Source organism: Lytechinus pictus, chromosome 9 (assembly GCF_037042905.1).
Source record: "Lytechinus pictus isolate F3 Inbred chromosome 9, Lp3.0, whole genome shotgun sequence".
Taxonomy (NCBI): domain Eukaryota; kingdom Metazoa; phylum Echinodermata; class Echinoidea; order Temnopleuroida; family Toxopneustidae; genus Lytechinus; species Lytechinus pictus.
Window position 1 is genome coordinate 11450153 of NC_087253.1, and position 27872 is coordinate 11478024.

General features: G+C 35.4%; 1 protein-coding gene across 1 annotated transcript; it reads right to left on the minus strand.

The window, feature by feature from the left end:
• Nucleotides 1-6427: 6427 nt before the first annotated feature.
• LOC129268803 (adhesion G-protein coupled receptor G2-like) lies at nt 6428-26088 on the minus strand. The gene is made up of 12 exons (XM_064104677.1): nt 25944-26088; nt 21239-21355; nt 18913-19034; nt 17968-18120; nt 15510-15707; nt 14155-14574; nt 13518-13712; nt 12271-12386; nt 10741-11024; nt 10246-10312; nt 9008-9263; nt 6428-7810 (listed from the first exon to the last, which is right to left on the minus strand). The coding sequence occupies exons 7-12, from the start codon at nt 13518-13520 to the stop codon at nt 7517-7519; spliced, it is 1020 nt and encodes a 339-aa protein (XP_063960747.1). The 5' UTR covers nt 13521-13712; nt 14155-14574; nt 15510-15707; nt 17968-18120; nt 18913-19034; nt 21239-21355; nt 25944-26088; the 3' UTR covers nt 6428-7516.
• Nucleotides 26089-27872: the final 1784 nt, after the last annotated feature.

Here is a 27872-nt window from a genome sequence, read left to right on the forward strand (position 1 = left end):
ACATGTATTTAATTCGGTAAGTCAGGTTTTGTTAACGCTGTCCGATCATTGCCCTGTAAAGAGGGGTTGCTGAAACACAGCACTCGTCATGCTCATTACAAATGTTGTTGTTGTGCTTTAATGTAAATCATTAGGCTTTGTTTATCCTTTTATTATTTGAGAAATTTGACCAAAACCATCGTCATTAGAAAGTGAAAACCTGTTTGTTTTTTGTTTTGCTTGTCAAACTTACTTTTCTTGACGAAAATCACCTTCATCCGGGAGTGATAACCTTATTTTCCTCCTTGCTTGCAGGGCCGTTTGACAGAACTTTTTTTCTGATAATTTTCACAAACTTTACCAAACTAACTGTGCATGATTTTTTTCAGTACCGCTTTCAGAAAATGCAGAAGTGCCCCAAGTAAAAAGCTAGGTCGCTTCGGTCCCTCACTATCGAGTTCTTTCGAAAAAAAAATTACACGTCTTTGAAAATTGTTCCCAGGGCCCTGTGCTCGACCCGTTCGTATTAAATCTATCCAATTCAAATGCACTTCTATCATTAGGCTTTATTTACCCTTTTTTATTTGAGGGATTTAACCAAAACCACCGTCATTCGAGAATGAAAACTTTTTTTTTTGCTTGTCGAACTTACTTTTCTTGACGAAAATCACCTTCATCCGGGAGTGATAACCTTTCCCCCCCCCCCCTTGCTAGCAGGGAAGTTTGACAGAACTTTTTTTCTGATGATTTTTACAAACTTTACCAAAATAAGTGTGCATGAATTTTTTTCAATTTCACTACGGAAAATGCAGAAGTGCCCCAATGTAACAAGCTTGGTCGCTTCGGTCCCTCAGTTTCGAGTTCCTTCAAAACATTTTACGCGTCTTCCCCCCCCCCCCCCCCCGGGAGAAAAAACTTCTGCCTACGCCCATCATTGCCCATGCTCGCTTTTGAAAAGCGTTTCCAGGGCCCTGTGCTCGACCCTTTCACATTAAATATATCCAGTTCAAATGCATTTATATGCAATCTTATCAAGTGGTAGATGCATTTTTAGTGTTCGATATTTTTTGATGGGGATAAAGAAAAAAAATATACCGCGGTTTCATTTTAGGGATTTTCTGGGGGCACAAATTGAAATGATTTAGGCCTACGACAATGATCGTTATTCATAATGCCTCTTTCTGTCCCTCTCTCTAGCCATCCCACCCATTCATTTTGGACCAACGGGCTTTCTTGTTTTTGTTTTGTTTGTCAAATGTTTGGGAGACAAAACGCCCTTCATATCCGACTGATGGCCTTTTTTTCTTGTAATTTTTTTTTGGACAAGGCGCACACCCATAAAAAAAACTGGCTCAGAGGGTGCTCCCTTTCTCTCCCCAACCCCCACCTCCCCCTCTCTCGCCTTGTTCGTTCTTAGGCGTGTTTTTTTCTTTCTATAATGCCCACCAAATGGGAGCTGGAATCACTCTTTCTGAAAAACGTTTAGTTTTATGCGTCCATTAATTGAAACGCAACCCGCGTTTTTCATTGGGTGAAAATAGTTTCTTTATTATTATTGTTTATTCTGTAAATTCTTTTTTTGGGGCTAAAGTCCCACGGGGGGGGGGGGGGCTGCTATACAGGTATCGCACCTATATGCGATTTTCAAAGATCTATATATTATATACCCTTCAAATTTGGATGGAGAAAAAGCATGCCGATACATAGATAACACAGATTTATGGACAACACAACCTTATTGAACAAAGTTATATTTATTTTAAAAGCAAACAAAAATTTCACAATTTATACATAAAATGCAAAAAATGCTTTTTCGGCTACGACATCCGAAGAGTAGCGATAAATTAGAAATAAAACAAAAATTAATCTATATACATTTATGTAGTTAAAATGTATGACATATATTTTAACTACATAAATGTATAGGGGACTGTTGATCAATCACAATTTTAGTGTGATTCGAATCTATCGCATTCTGTCGTGGGACTGGGTCCTAATTAATGCATTTTTAACACAATGAAAGCGATTACCTGATTTATTGTGAATCAACATGACAAACTGAATAAACTCGTCCACATTGGATTTTATGATCTCTGAAAATAAGATTTCTCGAAAAAATGGGGCAAATATATCAATGTAATTGCAAACTGTGATAACAAAATTATCTCCATCGATCTCATGCTCGACTTGCTGTAGTTATTCTTTAAAGGACAAGTCCGCCCCAACAAAAACATGATTTAAATAAGAAGAGAAAAATCTAACAAGCATAACACTGAAAGTGTCATCAAAATCGGAAAGTTATAATAATTTAAAGTTTCGCTTAATTTCACAAAACAGTTAAACATCCTGGTCGGTATGCAAATGAGCAGACTGATGATGTCACTCACTCACTATTTCTTAATATACTTTATCATATGAAACATGAAAATTCAAATTTTCTCCTTACTGTCATGTGAAGCAACATTTTATTCCTCCCTGAACATGTGGAATTACTAATATTTTAACAGTTTATGGATAAGTCAAGTTGGTCCTTATTGTCAAATCTGAAAAATTGAAATAGTGTATAATTCAAACAATACAAAACAAAAGAAATGGTGAGTTATATCATCGACTCTCTCATTTGAATATCACTGAGTTGTGCACATAACTGTTTTGTGAAAAATAAGCGAAACTTTAAAATGTGCTAACTTTCTTATTTTACATACGATTTTGATGAAATTTTCAGCGTTATGCTTGTTTCTGTTTCTCCATCGATTCAAATAAAAAATGTTCTGGGGTGGACTCGACCTTTAAAAATGTATTCCAATAATGTTTTCTTATATTTTCATATAGAAACGTATACGCGTAAACGCTATATAACACAGTTAGATTTATGCATTTTATTGATTGGCCGCTATATATTGTAATTATATTTTCATCAGGATTATCAGTGTGTTAGGTGCTTTGTAATCAACTTGTTAAAGTTATATTATTAGCTTTGTTTGTTTTCTCAAGAGAGCGCCTTATTAAAAAAATTTCGAAGCCACTTTTATATTTTGTACATATAAAAAACAAATAAATGAATCGCGTTGAATGGATAATGAAAATACTAGCATCTACTACATCTACAACAACATGATAAAGTTCTCTTGAATAGAAAATAAACAATTTGCACAGAGTTTGGGTATAACATGACACATGTACATGTACATAGGGTCCTACTACTTTTGATTTGATAAATATATTTTTTTTAACAGCAATGGTCGCATATAATGTTGGGCAACATACTGTCCACTGTGTTGGATAAAGTATGTTGGTAAAAAACATATATATTCTGGGCAATTATTATCCCGTTGAACAAATTTATCACCCAATTATTAGTTTTTATTACCCAATTTGGACAGATTTTAACCAATAGTTGTGTGGACAGTATGTTGCCCAGTGATGGTTAAATATTGGATTTTTTTTAAATCAGAACTACAGTAAGCCTACCTTATATATATAGTAATTCTTTGGTATTTCCAACGCATTTGTACCAAGATCATATTGTAAATTGATATAAACATTTGGATGAAATACAGTAACACAGAAATAAGTCCATCCCATGATATGCACAAAATTGATTCCTTCAAAATACTGTTTACATGATTTATAATATCCAGGTTATTTCGGAGAGACACTGAAGATCATAAAATTTCTGTCATTGTTACCGGAATTTTCGAAATACGTTTCCATAACATTTGCTCCGGCGACAATTGCTCAGCCCTAAATTCCACACACGAATCTAACGACCAACTTCAACCTGGGTTTAACACTATACCCTACCCTAAAACTAACCCTAAACCTAACTTAAAACCCCATTGCAACCCTAACCCGCCACCTCAGACGAAATTAAGCCAAGAGCGATTGTCACCGGAGCAAATGTTGTGTCACCTGAAACATTATAAAAAACAAACAAACAGTTATTAAACTTTTAATGTAATCTTATATATCGCGTTATTATATCGAATCTTGGTACAATAATATTGAAAGCGAGGGGCTGAGTAAAAAGGTTAAACTGTGTAATTAGAATTAAGCGAGTATCATATGGCCAGTGCAATAACGGTAGAAGTACTTGCACACCAGTGTTTTTTTCCAGATCCACCCTAAAAAATATTAAATCTATAAAGCAACCTTAAAATCACAAGATTATAAAAAAAAAAATTATATTGCTTTTTGAGAACCTTTATCATTGCTATTTGAAACAAATATTAACAAAAATTGTATCAAATATTTTCACCAAGTTATAATTTTTTACTCTTATCTGAATTTTTTTTAAAAATCCAATATCTGGGGTCGGAGATCAGCAAATGGCAACACTGCTGAACCAGTGGCGTACCTAGGATTTACCACAGGGGGGGCAAAACCGTCCGCCAAAAAATTTGACAAGCAAAAAAAAAAAAAAAAAAAAAAAAAAAAAAAAAAGGTCTTCGATCACAAATAAAGGATTTCGTACCAGAAAAAAATTGACAAGCAAAAAAAAAAAAAAAAAAAAAAAAAAAAAAAAAGGGTCTTCGATCACAAATAAAGGATTTCGTACCGTAGGTACGCTAGTGTGCTGAACAATTCCTTCATCTTAGACTCGTTACACAGAACGCTGGTACATATTTGTGAAATCTAACTGTATTAGAGGGGGACTCTGAAAATAACACAATTTAAACAGATTAAGCAAAATCAGACCCGCCCAAAAAAGAGACGGATAGAGAAAAACAAATTTATGACAATTCAAAGTTAAGCATCATTTCTGTGAAGCAGTTCTCTGCGTGTCTAATGCAAAGACTAAGCTTATCATATGTCCCACTTATACTTTTGTATTTTCTTAAATGTAAAATTGTTTCGAAAAATTGAATTGACTTTTGATTTAATATCAAGATAATTATTGCTCCATTTTATTTTGTTACAAGGGGGATATACAACACATGTATGAAAGTATGAAATTGTGATGATTTCACGTCGTAACATAAGAATAAAGAGAGTTGGGACCGGGGTTGGGAATCATCAGCCTACCTTTAGCATGTCACCATCATGACCATGGCGAGGATATATATTTTTTTCAAAATAACCATAGAAATCTTGGAATATTTGAAGACTGCTCTACGTGAACAGAGCACAATAAGCCTATTATCTTAATATCAAAATGTATATCTTAATTTATAAATACAATTTCTTTTCATATTTTTCGATGGTATTTTCCGTATTTTACTCGGTGAGTTTTACTTTTTTATTTTGATATAATTTTCAGTCCGGATTACCCTTCAAACAATATGTCATTACATAAAGCGGGAATAGAAAAAGGTTTTGGATAAATAGGAGAAAGGATGCTTAGACAGGCTAGGTGGCGTTTAGCATAAATTGATCTCTGACGTATACATATAAGAAAATAGCATCAAACCAGTTAACGATAAAAACTTCATCAAAATCACATAAATTTTATAATTTTGCATAATCTCGGTGAAACAACTGAAAGCATACAATCTTTGTTTACGAGAGAGATATTGTAGAAATATTTGAATGATTAGAATTTCATTTAATGAAATAAAAAGAAGTTTGGACGCGATATCACATCCACATTGTACTATACATTCTTTTGGAATTTATACGGTCTGGTGTGTCTTAAAAACAATGTCATTATTTGAAACCCGATTTTTTTTTTACTTGTGCGACATCAAAAACCTTGGACGCAACGTCAATAAGAGGATCTGCATAGCATTAGTGATTTCGGCATTCAAATGCTCAAAAATTTCTTATTATTTGTCCAATTGTTATAATTCAAACTTTTATTGATCTTATTACTTGATTTTTCTGTTTTCGTACAGGCTCACTTGTTCCAATGTTTTTTTTTTGTTCCTATAGATGGCGCTATAACAATCCTAGCTAAATGAAATAATTGATTACATTACACTCTGTACTATGTACATGACGAGACTATACAATATCAGTGGGCATAAGCCCCCAAGTGATTGTTTATTGCATTCACTCGTTACCATTCCAGCAAACATATGTTTTCAGAACGTACTCAAAATGAGCTCAAATTATTTTCTAAGTTCTAAAAACGTGATGTGTTTTTTGGGGAAAATAACGTTGAATGCAATAAAGAAGTTTATAAAAAAGACCTAAAACTTTGGTAAAGCTTTGGGTATTTTGAAAGGGCAATGCCATGACGACGACCTGGAAATTACGTCATTTTTTCCTTAATCAAAATTAATTTGATATATATTTTTTCATATCTCAGCTCCAACAATCTCTGTCAATATTATTTTTTAATTTGTTCATTTTGAAAGAATTAATTTTTATAGGTACTTTATTTTATTTTTTTATTTACTTAATTTATTTAGTTATTCATTTATTTTATTTATTCATTATTTTAATTCTCTATCTATTACTTATTCTATTTATTTAGTATTTATTTGTTTTATTATTATTTTATTTTCATCTTTTGTGAGGGGGGACGGGGGTCTCAACAGGCCTTTCTCTGTACGTTACATAGAGAATTAATTTTGAAATTGTCATAGTAGCCTCTTCGGTTCATATCCAATCGAAATCAAGGTTAATAAGGTAGTTCTAAACTTAATTGGCCAAATATACTGTAATGCACATGTGCAAGAAAAGGAGTACTTGTTCTGATTAAGCACATAACAATTTTTTTAAATACCAGTGTTATATAAGTTGCGTCACAAATCGTGAAGGGGAAGTTCACCCTGAAGAAAGGTTTGTTGTACAAATAGCAGAAACACAATAAAACAATTAGTGAAGGTTTGAGGAAAATCCGTGAGAAGATTAAGTTACTAAAATTGTAAAATTTGGATTTGTGACGTACGTCATAAACGAGCAGTTGCCCTATATATTATGTCATCTAAAATGGTACAGTACCATTTTCAATTTTCTGAGAAATGACATTTCATTGATTTTTTTTATTATACGATATGTAGGAAAGCTGCTCGCATACGACGTCACAAATCAAATGCCTAAAATTCTGATAACTATTTTATTCTTTGATGGATTTTTCTCAAACCTTTGGCAATATTTTTATAATTTTTCCCGCTATTTTGACAATAAACTTTTTTGTCCGGGTGAACTTCCCTTTATGCCCCGCGCACACTATGCGATTCATTGCGATCTGATTTTTAAAGAAATTATAATAACATTTGATATGAACTTTCCATCCAATGAAATCTTAGAGATCGGAGATATAAATAATGGTAGGACAACTGAAATCAAAATTCAGTTTAGTTCGAGCATCCCTGTACGAGTAAAAGCAAATTCAATTCCAAATCGCAATGACGTCAACATTGGCCGTGACTTGAAGCCGATTTTACTCCATAAAAAGTAAAATCATGATTTTGTTATTTTTCAACTTCAAATGAAGTAATTTTCTTCTTTGAACTTTCATATTAAATGCAAAATGCAATTTGATGCAAATTCGCATTGTATTGGATTTACATAGTGTGCGCTGGGCTCTAAGCTATCTTGTGGCTCCAACCATATGACGTCACTCTTGACGTTAAAGGAGACTGATTATTTAGAAGTTTGATATTTTAATGTTCTTCTCCTCCAGGACTCCTAGCATTGGAGTCTTCTCCATCGGCATCGAGTGCGACATCGAGCTCATCATCGAGCTGGAACAAGTATTTGCTGCAGAAATGTTCTTGGAGCTGTGCATGCCACTACTGGATAGGGTCGTGTCTTGCTTATGGCCGTGACCAAGGCAGGTCAGTCCCCACTGCTTGCGAACCATTGGTTTACGAACACAGTACAGAAGAAAGATGAACAGGCCCTGGAACGCGTTCAGCATGATGAAGATGGGTTCCGCTATCTGTGAATAAAAAAAAATGGATAATGGAGTTTGAAATTGGACTTGCTTGTAAGTCACTTATCATCCTGCAGGAAAAAAAAACCAACAACAAACAAACACAGTGTCACACGGTGTCTTCATCGTGGAGGCTCTTTGATTACACATTTCTTCTTGAAATGGAAGACTTTAAATACCCGGCAAAAGGAACATATGTACGTAATGATGTTTAAAGTTTTGAATAATTTTGCACCTGATTATATGAAAACACAATTTTCTCGTAAAACATACCCTTACTCTCTGCGTACTGAAAATAATCTCAGTCTCCCAAAACCAAATTCAAACAGCTGTAAACGGACATTTTTGTATAGGGGGGCTACACTTTATAACGAATTACCAATTAATTTATCGTCTAGTTCAACGATTCAGTCCTTTAAATCAAATCTTCAATTGTATCTCGGTTTTCCATAATCATTTTGCCTGTTGTTGCTTTTTTTTTCTTTCTTTTTCTTTTTAAGGGTGGGTAGTGATGTTTCTTTCTTTTCATGCATTAAATTAAGTTTTGAAGTTTTGTGTATATTTTTGTATATTTGCTTTATATGCATGTATTTATGTTTTAAAGGACCCCATGGAAGAACAGCGGTATTTTATTAATACCGCTGAAATGGGCCATCCTCCATATGATCTGTATGTTATGTTAAATTGAGCATGTATATATTTTATCTTTTTTATGGAAATAAATACAAACAATACAAACAAACAAACAAACACAGTGTGTTCCTTGTGTGCTCACAATGTATTCACAGTGTGTTCAGGGTGGAACCTTTTTGCAACAGTGTATTGAAAGTGTTTTTCTTAGTTTGTCCACCCTATTACACAGTTTGTTCTGAGTGTGCCCATAATGTGTTCACAGTGTGTTCACAATGTGATCACAGCGTGTCACTCAGTATGTTCACAGTGGAATGTTTTGGTTACAGTGTGTTGACAGAATGACAGTGTGTTCTTCGTGTGACCACCCACTGTGTAATAGGGTGGACACACAGTGTGTTCACAGTTTGTCCACAGTGTTATTCAGTGTGTCACACAGTGTGTTCCTAGTGGAACGTGCTTTATACACCGTATATGTGTGTGTGTGTGTGTGGGGGGGGGGGGTCACATCCTTCCCCTTCCCTATTTTGCTGCCCTTGATTTTTTATATATATATTTTTATTTCAATTGTACCTGACTGAAATGCGGGATTAAGAGAAAGTAGCCACTAATCCATGTCAGGCCAAGCAGAAGAAGAATACAGATGGCGTTCTGAACCCGTTCAATGGTTTCCCGCCGTTCGGATTTAGCATCTCGAACGCGACCGGCAATGTTTGAGGATTTCATCAGCTGGCGCACCACCAGGGCAAAGATGACGGCGTTGACGAGGACGATGATGGTGATGGGAATGAGGAGACCCCCGATCTGAGACGTCACTTCCAGGAAACATCTAGCGGCCAGGGAGAGAAAAGTACACGAAGAATTGAACGTATGTGTTACAAGGTAAAGTTCATGCATGATCAATAATATTAAAAATCGAATGAATGAAAGTTAAAACTAAATTGTAAATGATAAATGTGCTGGTATGCGCTTGATGATGACGACGACGACGACGATAACAATAATTATGATATTGATGATGATGATGATGATGAACAGCAACAACAATAATGATAACAACAATAAAAGCAGTGATAACAATAATAATCGAAAACTTTGGAAAGTGCAGTTTCCTTCTCCCTAGAACGTTACCATTTTAATATATGGCACAATATGTGAGACATACTTGAAGTTTAAAAAGTTGATGAGATTAAAAAAGAAATGGTTCAACAATGAAATGAGTATGTTTATACGCCTGTATAAGCAAAATATTGAATAATAACGGTTACTAGCATAATGTTAAAGGGAAAGTTTGGCTGGAAGAAAAGTCTATTGTAAAAATACCAGATGAAATAAGAAAAATTATCGGTATATGTTTAAGGAAAATCCACCAATGATTAAAATTTTATTTTTACAGAATTTTAAGTTGTTGATCTTTTGTCATATACAAACAACTGTCCTATGTTTAGGAAGAGAAAATGTATAAATTTCAATTTTAATGGTTTTCTTTCAGGAGCTGGTGTAAACTAAATAATTTGTTGAACTACTAAAGGTAGAATAAAACTAATTATAAAAAAATCAATAAATTTTTTTTAGTACTGACGATATATATGGAAGCTGCTCGCATACGACGTCAAAATAAAAAAAAAATCTAATAACTATTTTAGTCTTTGATTTTCCTCAAACCTTCACAAATATTGTTTATTATTTTTTGCTATTTTCACAATAAACCTTTTTTTAGTAAAGGATGATATTTTCCTTTTTCATGAGGTAGTTTTGGAATTGAGATAGCGCTATGGCATAATGGGCTTAAGGTATCAAATGTTACTCACAGATCCTTATGAATGTATTTTTCTTGGCTACTGAATCCAGTCACGATGACGATAACTGCAGGCAAGCCTGTGATTCGGAATTAAAATAGAGATTATTCAATAATTATTTTAGTCAATAAATAATTCAAATTCAAATTTATTTATTTCACTTCCATCAAACAAAAACAAATTGTATACCATATATAAACAAATATTTGTATCCGTTGCAAAAAAAATAAATAATAATACATATGTTATGAAAAAAAAAAACACTTAGACAATTTGGGCAACACATTGTAGGTTTTAAATATGTATACTATTTTTCAATAGAAATTAAATTAAGATGGAAATGGAGGGACCCACTAAAAAGCAATGCTTGTACAATGTGGGCCCCTCAAAAAATAGATAACACAACAAATAACAAAATAAAAAATACGTCGAGTAGTCACGGATAAGTGTTGACGCTCTCTACGTTCATTTATAATAATTATATATAAAAAAAACATGAAGGCCTACCCCATGCAACAACAGAGGCCTTGTGCATGAATTTCTCGATGTAAGTATCGAAGATCTTGACGATGATAAGGTACGTGTTGTATCCTTCGACTCCCATCCAGGTCATTGACGACAGTACGAAGTAGTGGATGAGACCGGCGATGAATCCGCATCCGATGTCCTTAATGCGGCATTCCTGCCTTGCAGTGTCAAGCATCATCATAACAATGAATAATATGTAGAGACAGAGTAATGTCGCGCAGAGACAGATGAAGATCTTGTTTGTCTGTTTCTCTCTCAGAACCCTGTCAGTAAAATGAATGAAATGACATTAAGTTTACACAGATATAAGTTTAATTTGCCAAATGTGATAATAATACAGCCCAGTCGAAAAGTGTGTTGACAGTGTTACGTGTTTCGCAGTTTGTTCAGTGTTTCACAGTTTGTTCAGACTCTTTACAATGTGTTCAGTGTTGCCAATTGTGTTCAGTCTCCCACAATGTGTTCACATTTAAGCTAATCATGTAAACTTTGCGACACTGTGATCAATATGTTGATACACTGTACGACACAGTGAACATGCTGACATCACTTTTTGACACTGTGAACACACTGTGTGCTGCTGTGAACACATTTTGCGACACTGAACACAATGTGCAATACTGTGAACACGCTGAAAACACTTTGTGACGTTTGACACAACGTGCAACACAACACTGTGGACATGCTGAAAACACTTTGTGACACTGAATACACTGTGCGACACTGAACACAATGTGCAACACTGTGAACACGCTGAAAACACTTTGTAATACTGAACACAATTTGCAACACTGAACACACTGTGTGACACTGTGAACACAATGTGCAACACTGTGAAGAAACAGTGAAACACTGTCAGTGTCGACACATTGTGCAACACTGTGAACACATTAACACACTGTTAAAAGACTGTGAGGCATTTATTTCTTACATAACACTTATGTACTAGTAGTTCAACAAATCTAGCTTAGAGGAAGTTTATATTTTTTAAATTATTTTTTCCTCTATTTTTACAATAATTTTTGGTCTAGGTGAACTTCCATTTAACTGATATCAAAAAGGTGAAATGCAATTAGTCATACTGTGAACACTTAGTTCTTACAGAATACCTATGTACTAGTAGTTCAAATAGTCTAGCTTAGAGGAAGTTTATAATTTTTTAAATATTTTTTTCTTCTATTTTTACAATATTTTTTTGGCTGGGTGAACTTCCACTGATATCAATAGGCATTGGCCGCGGAAGCCAAAAATTTAAGGGGGGGGGACGCAGGAAACAAAATTGACAAGCAAAAAGAAAAAGGTTATCAACCAAAATTTCAGGGAGGGACTACCAACATTTTTTGACAAGCAAAAAAAAAAAAAAAAAAAAAAAAAAAAGGTCATCAACAACAAATTTAGGGGGGGGAGGGGGATCGTCCCCCACCTCAAATTTAGGGGGGCACGTCCCCCCGCCCCCCCCCCACTTCCGCCGCCTATGTCAATAGGTGAAATGCAATCGGTCATACACACTTGTTTGTTAGATATGTTGCCAGGGTGATAAGTAAACTTAAGATGGAAAGACCACATCCTACGAAGGTCAATACTTTGTATGCTTGGTCCGTCGAACGATCCTCTCTGTAAACATCCTACCAATAAAAGCAAATGGAACAAGTTACAGGCAAAATCATCCTACAAATAAAAAAAAGTAAAACATCATCAGGTAAAAAGAATCCTAGAAATAAAGACCAATCAATAACATTTCCGTTTGTTGACCTGTAATACTTTTGCGCAGACCCCTTTTCTTTCGGTTATATCAGTTATACAGTTGTTCTTGAGAGTTCAAACAACTGTTTTAGGTTAAACAACCGTGTTCAAATTTCAAGCAATTAATAATAATCAAACAAGAACAACGCTGTATAACGATTGTGATAAAATTGTAATCAATGCCTCATCAGTTTATATAGTAATCCATGATGTAAAAAAGCATTTTACCGTGTATTAGCGTTCTGTGAAATGTATTACCTTTCACACGACTGGCGACCATTTCTTGTGGTAATGGCATTGCGCCCTACGTACGAAGCTCACTATAAGCATCATATCAGAGAACATATTGCAAACGATGTAACGATTTTTTTTCTTTAAAATAGCTTTATGGAATATCACCCTAGTTGTCTAAAGCATTTTGTACTTTTTCTAAAGCATTCTCAGAAAAATTCCCACCAGTATCGTAAAGTCCCTAATAAACAAAATACGGCCGCCAGAGGAGGGGGTTTGAACTATCAGTTTCCCGAAGTGACGCCAGAATGCTACTATGATCGCATGGTCGCATTTGCGGCACTGAGGGGGACCATAGTTTCACTGAACCTCTGATCGAAAGCCGTATATGTTTGGTTTATATCCGTCATCGGTATTATCATTAGATACAACAGATAGGAAAGTAACTGATAATAATGACAATAAGGAATCCCGGTCTTTGAATGTGAAATTATTAATTATGAAATGTGATAAAGTTGATTGCTCATGTACGCGGGCACGTCTGTTAGAAGATCTCCATGCGATTGACTTTAAGCAACGCTCATTAAGGCGTAAATATTTTTAGAACTATTTGCGACTCGGGGTTGGCCTACTATTCCCAGCTTGTGATGACGTCATGATGTCGGGATTCATGGCATTTGCTGGGTTTTTTTTTTTTACATTGGTTGGAACTATTTTTGGTCACGTGACGGGGTTTTGACCAATCACCTGGTTAGATTATTATTATGACGGATATGATTTACCATAATGACGGCAAAGTTGGTGAGATGGTTACAACCGCAAACGATCTTCTCCTTAGATGGGTCATGACAGTTGGCATGAACATCAGGTTCTCTTATTCCAGACACTGAAAGAAGCTGACATCCCTCGTTAGACCAGTCACCTACGCCCTCATCGTTCACCTTCCAGAACACGCACGCAGGATTGGTTTGTTTGGGCTTTATAAGAAAACAACAAATTGATAGTGTTAAGAAGAATGATAATGACGATCATGATGGAGATAATGATACTAATACTCATAATGATATAATAATAATAATGATAAAAAAACTACTGATATAGGTTAAATAATATAAAAATAATTATTCGTATTATCACAACTATTATCATGAATGTTATTACTATTATTATTTATTATCATTATGATTAGCATCATTGTTAAAGTTGTCAAGTGATTCGCTTTGTAACCAAAAGGAAAAGGCGCTATATCAGATGTCTGTTGGATTGACTAAGACTCTACAACTTCTACTTTATAGAATGATACGGATATTAACTAATCATAATAATCTTACAATCAATCATCATAACACTAATGCTAACAACAATAGTCAATTGCAGTCGCATGCTATTAATCAAAACAATTACTATTTTATATCCTACCTCGAGCGGGCTAAACGTAAAATTGATAGGGTTTGCCAAATTATCAATTTTCTCCTCCCCAACGCTCAGCGATATCACTGGAGTGTTTGCTGCCCTCTTCGGCTGGGGACTGTCATGACTCTCATTCTTCAATGTTTTCGAAACGAAGAGAGATGGATCCGAGAATACAACAAAGAACACGTTGACATAGGTATCCTGTTGTGCGATTTTGCTGGAAATCTCGGGCGGTATGTTAACGACAGCGAGAGTCTCTCGATCAGGAGTACCACCGTCACCTTTATCGCCATCATCACCCTGATCATCATCGGCATCTCTTGATGTTTGTATTTTGGTTTCCGATTCGCTTAGATCATCCGCACTGTCAGACCTTACCGTCAAAACAAGGCCACGTTTGATGTCCTCATGCTGCACGCCTTGAACCTGAAAAGTTCGAAAGAAGGCGATAGTATTGATTATAAAATAGGCGTGTTAATTCAAGCATCGCGATTAGTCAAAACGCGTCACATGATATTCAACTTTTTTCGCGCGTCGTACTGTAATGCAAAGCGGTGTGGAACGACAATATAATGTACATTGCGAACCCCCAGGAGACGTGCGCTATCGTGATAGAGCAAGAAACTCACCCAAAACGGTACCGTAAAAATAACGTTTTAAAGACTCGTGTTTCTGTGTCACGATATCATAAAACATATCATGCAATATTACACTTGCTCTATCGTGTGCAAAACGAAATGAAGTGAAAGTTCTGCTTTGTCAGATGGTACACACTGGACACTCGCACATTGACTTACGTACGTCTACTCTGGTAGCTCTGTGGTAGAGCACTCGACAGCTGAACAAGAGATCGTGGATTCGATTTCCAGCTCATTCATAAAAAAAAAAGATGGAACCCCTTTCGTAAACCTGACCTTGCGCTCGATATTAAATTGGCAGGAGATTACGTCAAACACATTCTACTAATTTTACCAATTGCTACCGTGGCTGAAAAAAATGTCTGGATACTTTCCTATTCCACTAACAAAAGGTTTTCCTTTTGAAGATCATTGCTGGAGTTATATAGAGGGGAAAAACAGAAAGAAAACTGCATTTCAAAAGCGCAATATATAATTGATAATAGGCATTTATAGTAATAATATACTCAAAATGGTAATTATCATTATCCCGGCTTTCGCTCGAGCGCTGTGCATTAAAGAAATTAATCCAAAGGTTAAGAGAGTAACACAATATAGGAAATTTTCTTGCAGAAGGAAATTACGTTATATGACTGGGTTTTGAACCAACAACCATCTGTTTGAAACTCCAGACACTAAATCCACTGACCTACCACGCTAGAGTAAAATGCTGAACGTATATACCTTGACTGCAACTTTTGGTTGTTGAATGTTGACACTTTCATCGGCCCCGGCCGCTTGGATGGGTATATTGTTAATTTGTTCCTCAAATGCTGCAACAATGTCATCAAGGGTGCCCTCGTCACTGTCTTCGGCTGAACTCAATATTTCATTATCGACCTCGACAATATTGCTAACAATGGCAACCACCGACTCAGTCACCTATTATTTGAAACAAAGCAAGAACATTTAATTTACATGTCTGCGCAGCCGCGTACTTTCTTGTGATGTTGGAATAAAAATGGGTACACGTTAAAATGACTGTAATTTTTGCTTTAAAAATAGATTACACATCATCAGAAGCAAGACAAGTGTAGAATTAATGGTAGCTTACAACAACAAGCAAATGCAATTAACTGTTTATAGGGATGGTCCGGGCAGAAAGTAGTTATAGCTTACTAAATAAAGTAAAATTCACTAAGCAAAATGCCGAAAATTTCATCAAAATCGAATAACAAATGGCAAAGCTAGTGAATTTTAAAGTTTAGCAATATTTTGTGAAAACAGTCGTCATGAATATTCATTAGGTGGGCTGATGATGTCACATCCCCACTTGTTCTTTTGTATTTCATTATATGAAATTAGGTTTGTTCAACTTTTTCCCTCCAAGAACTAGAAAAATTGGATTGACAACTGATTTAGTGCATTAGATATTTATTGCTGCAACTTATTTCATAATAAGGGAGACATATTATTTACACAAGTATGAAATAATGAAAAATTATGATTTTATATAGTAACATAAGAAAACGGAAAATGGAGATGTGACATCATCAGCCCATCTAATGAATATTCATGACGACTTTTTTTCACAAAATATTGCTGAACTTTAAACTTCAATAACTTTATTATTTGTTATCCGATTTTGATGAAATTTTCGGCATTTTGCTTAGTGAATTCTACTCTATGTATTTAAAGATATAAATATTTTCAGCCTCGACCATCCCTTTAAGAAAGACAACAATGAATGTTACTTTGATATTATCTGGCGCCTTTCCGTTTTGATCCTGACACTCAATTAATCTTGTAATTCCTTGACAAAGGGGCTATCTCCGATATATGTTCGTACTGTCTTTCACATTTTTTTACAACCATAACCGACCTAAAATTTGACTCTCTCCATTAACTGTGATCTCAAATACATCCACTGAATGTCCATATGCTTCTATGGGGTTGTAAAATGATATCTTGATAATGTTTGAAGTATTCTTCAAACCTGCTGAATATAACATCTTATCTACCATTTTTGTAAATCAATGTTTATTTTTCCTTTTGTTTTAAAAGGAATTAATTGGGAAGCTCTAAAATATGTCTAATAACCGGAACTGTGTTTATATTGCTATAGTACAAACCTCTTTCATTTATTAGTGTCTCTTATCATTGCTCGAAATATTATTTCAAACAGAAGATGAATACGAAATGCATTATAAAGAGCTCCAAATACAATTGTTGAACCTTTAACATCTCTAAGCGACTGGAAAAGAACTTGGATATTACTCTAGTATTAGCTCGACAAGCTGTTTACAGCGCACAATGATGATCAACTAGTCTGTATTTAGATCGTCTAACACCATCATGGCTAATTCCACTTGGTCTAGCTACTCTCATTTGGTATAGTTACTGTTTGGTCCAAATATATCTTGGTCTTATCCTCACTTGGTGTAACTGTTATGAAGGGTGTGTTCAGTGTCGATTTTCAAATATAAATGCAAACCGAATCATGTTTGAAAACACAGTTACAAAACGCGGATACAGTGGGAAACGGTGTGTTCAATGGCCCCAGTAAACGTCTTTCAAATCGCGATCCAACCTACTTCTTAATTTATATTTTGCCAAATGAACATTTCACTTAAAACAAAATAATTCATATTTAACACCAGCCTGGTATCTAATGTCGGTCCACACCAGAGAGGCATTAAAACAACACCAGTCAAGAATCAAACCGATATTGGTTTAACACTAATTGGTGTTGCTTAAATGCTAAATTGGAGTTAGCCTAACGCCAAACCAGTGTTGTTTCAACACCTTTCCCGGTGTGGACCGATACAGATACCAGGTTGGTGTTACATTAACACCGACGTTTTTGCAGTGTAGAAAGTAGAAAATAGACTAAATGATAAATGGGCAAAATGGCAATTACATAGACCAAATCGTTATAAGACCTACTGGTTGTAGAAGAACTAATATAAGACCATGTTAGATGGCGCCAAACGTTTGTAGACGAACTGGCAATTAATGGCGCCGTCACATTTCCCCCACGGCGGCTGTACCGCGAGACGAAAATAGCCGTTTTAACATTTTTGGTACCAGCTACATATAGGTGGTTCGCTTAAAAATGAATAAAACGGCTGTTTTTGACTTGCCGTACGGCCGCCGTTGGGGAAATGTGACTGCAGCATAACGGATTAAATTACACATGCACCTTTTCACTGTAATTATCTTGAGCTACACCACTGATATCAGTTATGATATCAGCAATCTTAGATATATCACCAGACTCAATATCATCAGTATTACTCGTCACCACTGCCACTTCCTTGGTAATCTCGATCACATTCTCATCGGAAACGTTTGCCTTGTGTAAAATTGAAAAGGAGAATATCAGATAACAATTATCATACATATAAAATGACAAATTCATTATTTGAGAAATGCTTACATTATTGTATTTCCTTTGTATCAATATTCACCCATTTACAACAGTAAGTCCATTGTTTTAGTTGTTTTTATCGCTTTGCATTTCTTTATTTCTGATTTGGATGTTGAAAATTGATGGAGAAATTTAATAAAGCGTTATAATTATATTTCAAATCAACTTCAATGGTACTCAATATATGCCAATAATAAGTTAATGATAATATTCAACGATGACGATTTTGATAATGATAATAATAGTAGTAGTAGTAGTAGTAGTAGTAGTAGTAGTAGTAATAATAATATAATGACATGATAATAATAATAATGGCAATAACTAAAATACACACTTAAAATATAGGGCAACATACTGTCCACTGTGTTGGGCAATGTATGTTGGTAAAATATATATTCTGGGCAATTATTATCAAATTGAGCACATTTATTACCCAATTATTAGTTTTCATTACCCAATTTGGGCAGATTTTAACCAATAGTTGTGTGGACAGTATGTTGCCCAGGGATGGTTAAAATTTGGGCATTTTTGCCCAACTATTTGAAGAGTATAAGAAGTGTGCATGGGATCTAAGGAAAACATAGACTCTTATTATATTAGGGAAAGAGGACTGAGATGTACAGCACGATCAGCACCATCATTAACACGGGCATTATGCTTCTAACACTGAAAAATATTCTCTTTTAAAATAAAATATTCATCTCCATTTTGAATTACCTCTGCAAAGTCCCTGAGCAAATCACTAACGTCCCTGATTGGTCCACAGTTATCCCTGGGAAGCCACACACTCTGTGAAATCAGATCCCCGACGCATTCGGCAAGCCCGACCGGTCCGTCAGCTGTTGTATAAATTCACATCAGTCGTAATAGCACTAACAATTATGCTTCCTAAGCACCGAACATGCGGTGTTTACTGGTGTAGTGTTAGTTTAACATCTGATGTTGTAATTACAGCGCCTCTAATACCCCAATTTTTATACAGTCCATTTATTTTAGCAAAAATCTTTACAAAAATACAGCATATCTTCACTGCCTTTTGAAGAACAGCTTATTATATTTCTGAGTATCAATATTCCTGCCGGGTCGCTATTAACCTCACCGCGGTTGAATTCAATTCAATTTCAATTTCAATTTCAATTTTTTCAATTTTTTCAATTTCAATTTATTTGCTCATAAAAATCCATACAAACATACATATACAAAGTATCATATTCACAAAATAGAAGAAACAACAACAACAAATAGAAATAAACATTGGATTGACTATGAGAGGGACAGCAAGAAAGGAACAAGCCTTGTGATTAGCTGACCCTATAACATAATAATTATACAAAGACTTCAATAACAAAGATAGAAAAAAATCACTAAACTACAACGAAGGGGGTGCATATAATGCCTGAATGAAATTTATACAAAGAAACTTTATGAATTACTATTTGAAATAAATTGCCTTGATTTTGACTTAAAAACATTTAATGAAACTGATTGCTTGATGTCTACAGAAATAGAATTCCAGAGTTGTGGTCCTTGAAATAAAATTGAGTTTTTAAAAGATGAGAGTCTTGGCTTAGGTAGATGGAAATCCTTTGCATTTCTTGTGTTGTATCCATGGAATGCAGTACAATATGGATGAATTTCATTCTGAAGGATGTTAAAAACTGGAGTACAGGCGAATGGTTTGAACCCATAAATCTTTGTTCAAAAGACGGTAGTCACGGCAAATACGCAAATTTGTATCTAAACGCCTTTCCTGATTTACTACAAATTTATTATTTTCTCTGAGTTATTAATAGTCCCAAAATGCATGAGGTATTCGTAGGTACAAAACACAGTCAATGAGAGTCCAAGTAGAGTGTTGGCAATTCGCCCCCAGTCCCATAATTAATCTTGGATCTTAACTTGAGGAAAGTTTTGAGATATTCAGTCAGACGGCAGGTCCCAAGAAAGTGGCTTCTTTCATCCAAGTGATATTCATGACTTGAGATGTTTTGCATATTTAATGAGCTTGATGCGTACCGAAACACCTCTTTTCATTCGGTCATTACTGCTCTAATTGTGCATTGAATTTCATGAATTTGGTATCATTGTAAAGAAGAAGAATCATTCTTTCAGGTCATGTGTTTGAATTTATTCAAAGATTTTGTATCATAGGTTAAAATTTTGATCTAAAATATGCTACAAAATAATTATTTTCACCTGACAAAAGCTGCTATTTTCACAATTTATTTTTGTTTGAGCCCAAATGATTTTTAGATCATGATAAAGCTGAATATGTATGCTTTAAAATGATATAGGTTTCAAAATAAGAATTGTTTTAATCGGGTCAAGATCACACTTTTCATTTGCCAAGTACATAAAGCAGCTTGAAAACAAGAATACTGCACTCTGATTGGTCAAAGAGACCACCCACTGGCAAATTCCAACGGTTCCAGAGTCTGTGTTCATGGGAAGGTCACACTTCCCATGTGGTAATCTCCTCAAATACCCCGCGCCTGTTGTTCTGTGAACCTTATCCAGCCAATCAGAACTCTGGGTTTCATGCAAGTACAAAATTTCAGAAATCTCGTCTTGTACCTTGTTGGGAAAAGTGTGATCTTGACCCGATTAAAAGGTGCCGCATATCAAGAGTGGCATTGTGAGAAAGTACAGAAGTTCAGCTTTATGGTGATATAGATATCATTGAGGCTCAAAATAAAAAGTTTTGCACATTTTGCAAAAGAAAACAGAGGAAGAAAATTCAGTTTTGAGGCACATTTTCAGGCCAGAAATTTACTTATTTAACAAAATATTGTATACAAAATAAATGACCAATATGAAAGAGTAACATTTACTCTATCTGATGGTGCTATAATATTTCATTTAACTTGAGATTAAAACAGGTAAATTTTTAGAGAAAGAAAATCTCACGAATCACGAGATTTTGCAAGGAGGAGGATTCAGCCACGAGATGATTTGGATGAATCTGGCCTTTTTGCTCATTAGCATAGGGACCTGCGGTCTGACTGTATTAGAAAATAAATACTTAATCGCAAACATAACTTACCTTTCGTCCGGTTGAATGGACAATTAGCCCCCGATGAGTTTGCCCACGCCCCGTTCTCCCCTTCAGGGAAATAGACTTGTCCATACGGTGAATCCCATGCAGTGTTCTTACAAATCGCTGGAGTATGTGTAATAAAACAACATTAACTTATTAAGGGTGGAGAACTCGAAGGAAAATGACAACCTGTTAAAAATAAGATTTTGGGACCGGGTACATTGATATTTTTCTCAAGATTTTTATTAAAGGAAACCTAAAACAAATAAGAGAAGCAATCTTAATGGAACGAGTGAAACAATTAAGAGGAACAATGTTAAACAAGTGTCATCAAAATCGGTTATGAAATAGGCAAGATATGGACGTTTGAAAAGTCTTGTACTTTCTATGGGGATCCTCAAATCGGCAAACATGCTTCAAAATGGCCAACCGTCCATTTGTTTTGTACCCAAATTTTAAGATCTATCTCCTTTATTTTTCATAATTCACATCATCTCCGCCTGACCTTAACACATATGTGGTGTGAATCATATTTTCTTATGACATATGTTATGCTCAGAGTGAGGCAATATGCAAATTTAAAAAAATAATAGGAAAAATCTGAAAAATTGTGTAAAAACAAATGGAGAGTTGTCCACAAAATAAGCCATTTTGAAGCATGTTGCCAATTTGAGGATCCCCATGGAAAGTAAATTTTAAATTGTCCCTCTTACTTGTCTTATTTTACTCTTTCCAATAATATTGATTTTTATCTTGGGTTCTGGTTTCCTTTAATGATTACATGGGATGTTTTACAAGGAGTTAAGCGTGACTTACTGCCCTTTCACATGGTAAATAAAATCGTAATTTGAATGATGATTCCAATGAAAAATAAGGCTAATGACGAATTTTTAGCACAGGTGAAACCAAAATAGGTTCACGAACGCTAATCACAATCACGAATTCAAATTCTACTCCGGAGGTGAATTCCAGCTAAGTTTTACTCAGATTACACGGTACGAATTTTCCGTGTGAAAGGTCCGATGATTCCAAAGACGAATTGCAATCATCATTGCAATGATGATTCAAGATTCACGTGTGAAAAGGGCCTTAGACTCATGCTTAAACGCCAACGCGCACATGTCATATAACGAACATGCATTATCATTGATTGATACGCGGAGGTATGCGTCCCATGCTCATGACCTGACCAATGCGTCTGCGATGATGCGTTTAATAATACTTCACACAACTTGGAAGTTAAGTGTGACTCTAAGTTACACTTATTTCTTTGCCAGACCCCCCCGGGCCCAGTTGCATAAAAAAGTTACTTTTATGGTAAATTTTACCATCCAGTAGTAACTGCCATGATAACGATGCTAACAGCCAATCAAAATCAAGGATTCCATGAAAGTTCCCATTGCATGGAAGAGTTAGCAAAATGGTACCTTTTATGCCACGAGACCCTGGTGTTGTTTTTCAATAACAAGGCAAACATGATGACATTCAAAAACATTTGATTTGATTTATTTTATTTAACACGGTAAAAATCCCTCGACCAGCCAATTGTTAGTTTTTCAGAGAAGCCGTGCAATATAGAAACAATACAAAGAATAACAAATCATAACAAACATGACAAAGTAAACTAAGTAAAACAAAAACCTGTACAAAACCAAAGAGGGTTGATGAAACAAAACAAAAACAAAATCAAAACAGAAAACTAAAACATAATACCGTAGTAACATAAAACATGATCGAGACTTTTCGCATTTACTATCCGGATACACTATCTAAAATGCAAGTCAAATCACAAAGGCGAGCTGAGAGGCTTTTGTCGAAATTTGGTGGACCGGGAAAGCATCGGAATATCTTGACTCTGGACAACGACATTTTTGCAATTGTTCGTCCGGTGCAAAATTTCGGATGATCTTCTGTCCCAATCCGCGAGCTTTCGACAAAAGCCTCTCAGCTCTCCATTGTGATTTTAACTGCATTTTCAAAGGAATCGATGCGTTGTATAGAGTGTCTCCGTAGTAAATGCGAAAATTCTCTAATGATACAGAAAGGGGCGGATCCGGGATTTAAAAGAAGGGGGGGGGGGCACATTTTTCCCAGGAAAATTTGACCAAAAAAGGGTCCTCGCTTTCTAAGGGGGGGGGGGGGGGGGCACACCAATGTGACAACGATATACTTACATTACAAATTTTGGTTGTGCCTCTTAAGGGGGGGGGGGGGGATCCGCTAGTGGATGCAGAAACACCAACATACAACATATTAACCGACTCCATACCAATCAACCACAACTATGGAAAGCCAGCAACGTCAACATCCTTTATGCATGTTGGTTAAAAATATTTTTTAGAATGTATATCCATACATTCATCGTTTTCTTGAACAATCAGTGCGCTTCTACATTGTGCAAAGTTCCCGTAGATAAAAATATGACATAAATGGATTTCCATAGAGTTGATTGGACAATCGTAATTCATTGTAACTCTTGTTTAATTTAGACCGTAGTCTAACTCTGTGCTAAAATATTGGGAAGCCAAACATGTCAAAATTGTTCACATGGTAGTCTCTTATGTTTAATACTGTGCTCTTTCCTAATTTTTCATTGGTGAAGACATGATTCTATTCCTCCTTCCCAGTCATTTAAGGGTGATTTCGAGAGTCAAAATGAGCTGATACTATGAACCTCTACTGTTAGAGATTTATGTCAAAACTGGCTATCCATGTCATACTTCACGCTTCTCTCTTTTTTTCGGTTTTTTTTAAGTTGATTTAAAAGAAAAAGAAACAGAAAGAATGGAAATTCCATTTTCAAATGCCAAAGCCAAGAAACAAACGCAATTGATATGAATATACAGCAATATATTCTATATCGAGGATTTATGTTAAAGCCATTTTCCGCTTGCGCAGGCTGAAGAATAGAGTGTTTTCTGCTTTAATGTTAAATTATTGCCTCCACAGTTTAACATGAGTCGATTCTTAAAAAAACCAACAGATTTAATAATTTGTAAAAAATCATAGTGACAATCATGACATTAATGAAATAAAGCACAATCCAGTTCACATATGCACAGTGTATGCAAAATTATTTGACTACCAAGCTTAGGGTACTTTCAACCATAAAATTTGTGAGAAATTTGATCATCAAATTTCCGGAAGAAATAAGATTATTTAAGTTTAACGCGCCATTACTGTGCCTTATATTCATAGAGCAATTTTTTATTTTGAATATAATTATAATGAAATGAAAATATAATTTAGAATAAATATTATTACATTGTTTGTTTCATTATGCATAACATACATTCTCAAAATCTTTTTGCATGTTTTTTCAGAGATCAACCTTTTTCGTTAATTATTATGCAACATTTAATATAAGATAGCCAAGACAGATAGCCAAGCGCGATTGGTCCTCAGCGCGTCACGTGATATGATCGAAATCAGTGTATTTTCCCAGCCGTTCCACCTTCGATGAATATATTGACCAGCCAGTCCAGGAATATACTTTTCTATGTGTATGGCGTCCTCTCTTGGATTAGATGTTACCAATTACACGGAAATAACATATGTCATGTATGTGGGACTGAAGTAGCGATCGTTTGTAATCGATCAACACTCAATACAAATATTGTAAAACAAAAATCGGGCAGAGTACCGCGTAATTTAAAAGCGCTGCAGTGCGGTAGTGAGTCCGGTCGATCCAGTTCAGCCTAGATTTGTGTTGATAAGCAATGAGAAATTAGATTAGCTTTTGGACAATAAAGTTTCTAAATCTACTAAAATTGTTTTGAAACAGGCGATAGATGTATTTAGTTGCTATTGTAGGGCAAAGTCTCTTGACTTTGGAAAAGTGGAGACGAAATACTCGGAGCAAGAGTTATTCGAGTGCATTCGATCATTAGACGCAGAGGTGCGGCGGAAAAATGGCCTATGTTACGCAAAGAGTTCCGTCATCACAATACGCAATGGTCTACAGAAGCACTTTCTGAAAACAAAGGCAATGGACATTGAGAATAGTGCTGAATTTAGACGGCCAAACGACATGTTTGCTGCAGTCCTCGTAAAACTGAAAGCTGAAGGAAAGGGTTCAGTAACACACAAGGATCCTATTAGTACGGACTACTCGAAAAATAATGACTTCGCGAGCGTTGGACAGTTCGACTCCGAGAGGAATCCAGAATGTTGTGTTTGTTAATCTAATGTTACACCTTTGTTACAGAGGCAGGGAGAATCTTAAAGGGATCGTTTAACTTTGTGAGAAGCTGATTTAAAAAATTCTCAAATTAAGATGAATTATATTTATGAGTTTATGTACTTGTTCTAAGAAACCCTAGAAATCATCTTTATTTTGAATGAAAAGTTTTTAGTAGGTAGGAAAATGTGATTATATTAGAACTCGTCTACTAGACGACTTCCCAAATTACTGTGACATCCCGATTTGAAAATAAAATTGTATGCCTCCCTCTGCGTTGAGATCGTAACGGACACGCAAGCGAGAACTGTCAATCAACCAACAGTGAATGGGGGCAAGGCCGCTCCGGCCGGCATGCACTGAGAATTGTAAACATTACATGCAGCGCATGTTCTCTGCTGGCTCTTTTCTATAGTGCCTTGACGGTTCTAGTCGAAGCAGAGAAAGTAGTATGAAAGAAGAAAAACAGATTCTGATAGCGCAACGAAAGATATGTACAGACCATCTAAGATAAGAAAAATGCAGACTTACTGACTCCTCGCCGGGATGGTAGTAACGTGGCAAATTTGGGGCGATGTACTTATTACATGAAGATAAAGCGAAAGTGTAGCACCAGAATAAAATATGTGCGATCCAGAACATCATACATGTACTTGAGAATAGAATAAGAACATGTGGTCTCTCGAGCTCTGCGTCTATAACACTTCCCTGCATGGACCATGGCTAGCTGAGGGAAGGATGGCTTTATCCCATGCGTGAACGTTTCGTTGTTTATGTGGGTATGCAAATTACTTGGTATTACGTAAGACTCTTCCCATATCGCTCGAAAAATGAACATAATACAGGACATTCATTTTTAATTGTGCAGTCACATGATTATAACATTTCATTTATTCAAGACTGTTTCTCTAATGGGCCGAGCACCTTTTTGAGAGCAGTAATCAAAACTTGTGTAGTAAATCTGCCATATTTTACTCACGTATGCACTCCCTTCCTTTGAACGCGAGGTCCTTTCTTCTTCTTCTTTTGCTTGACACATTTTTGGCGAAATACCTTTAGATTGTAAATTTTTAGATGAAAACCTTTTTTTTTTTTTTTTTTTCTTTTCAAAATTTTCTGATGAATTGTGCCTCCTCCCTTTAGAAAAACCTGGATCCACCCCTGCACAACGTAAAGCTGCCCCCCCCCCCTCCAACACATAACTGCACAGCCCAACAACCAATGTATAACGAAAATTTTTATAATAATTATATAAAAAGATTTGGTGCAGCATAAAATATATAAAATATAAAGGTATATGCTGGGGATAAAAAGGACATAAAAATAATTGCATTATTCTGTGGCCGGCGGCGAAAGCATAAAAATATTAGATTCTGGATTGGCGGTGTCGGCCGGCGGTGTTGAAGCATGATCTTCCGCCGCCAGTGCCAGAATGTATATTTTTACGTACTTCGGGGGGGGGGGGAAGAAATATTTCCATCCACATTTCTTCCACATCGGCTGATAAATGCTTAATTATTATCATTTAGGGGGGGGGTGTCCCATGCAACTAAAGTCTGAATTTTTAAGTACATCGTAGCTTTATTCTTACAATCATGGACCTACTATGGCCTAAATTAATGATGCGAGCGCGAAGCGCGCAAGGTAATGTTTATTTTTATATTTCGCCTTGAAAATAAATATAGGAGCGCGAACTTTTTTATGAACATGAACATCTTAAACGGGTCATTCTACTCACTTTTGGTAATCACGCAGGGTATGTTCATCTTAAACAATTCGATTTGATTTATTGTTCTCGTAAATGCGTATTAGCATTTTCATAACAAAAGAAACATAATATCGTTTAAAATTTTGGCATGAATAATAGAGTGTACTTATTAAAAATATGATTCAACCCACACACACCAAATGATCCACACCCAACATATTATGATATTAACAATTAGCAGGATCGAGGATTGTCATTATAAGCACATTGCTTGGAAAAAAAATAACTGAAAACCCGAGATTCAAACTTATTAAATTGCATTGATTGTACAACAGAATGGTGCGAGCGCGGAGCACGAAGAACGAGTTGAAAATTATTAATATTTTGACATGAAGAGCTGAATCGGGTCATTCTAATCAAATACGGTCTTATGGTAAGTATAAAGTTTATACGCCAAGCGAGCTGATATTTGTTGAAATTAAGATCTTAATACGAAACATTGTATAAACTGTTTTGGAATATTGCTGCATATTTTCCTGAATAATGATAAGAGCGCATGTAAAACGCAAGCTGATTTTTTTAAAAGTATATTCGCGATTGATTTTTTTTGTATAATGATTTCTACTTTTTCTGCTTTCAAATCGCTCCTCTTTTCTTATTTCATTCACTTTTCTTCTTCTTATATCCTTTCTTATCGTTCCTCTCTATTTCCGCTTTCTCTTGGCATAGATAGCAAAGCCCCAAGAAACTCC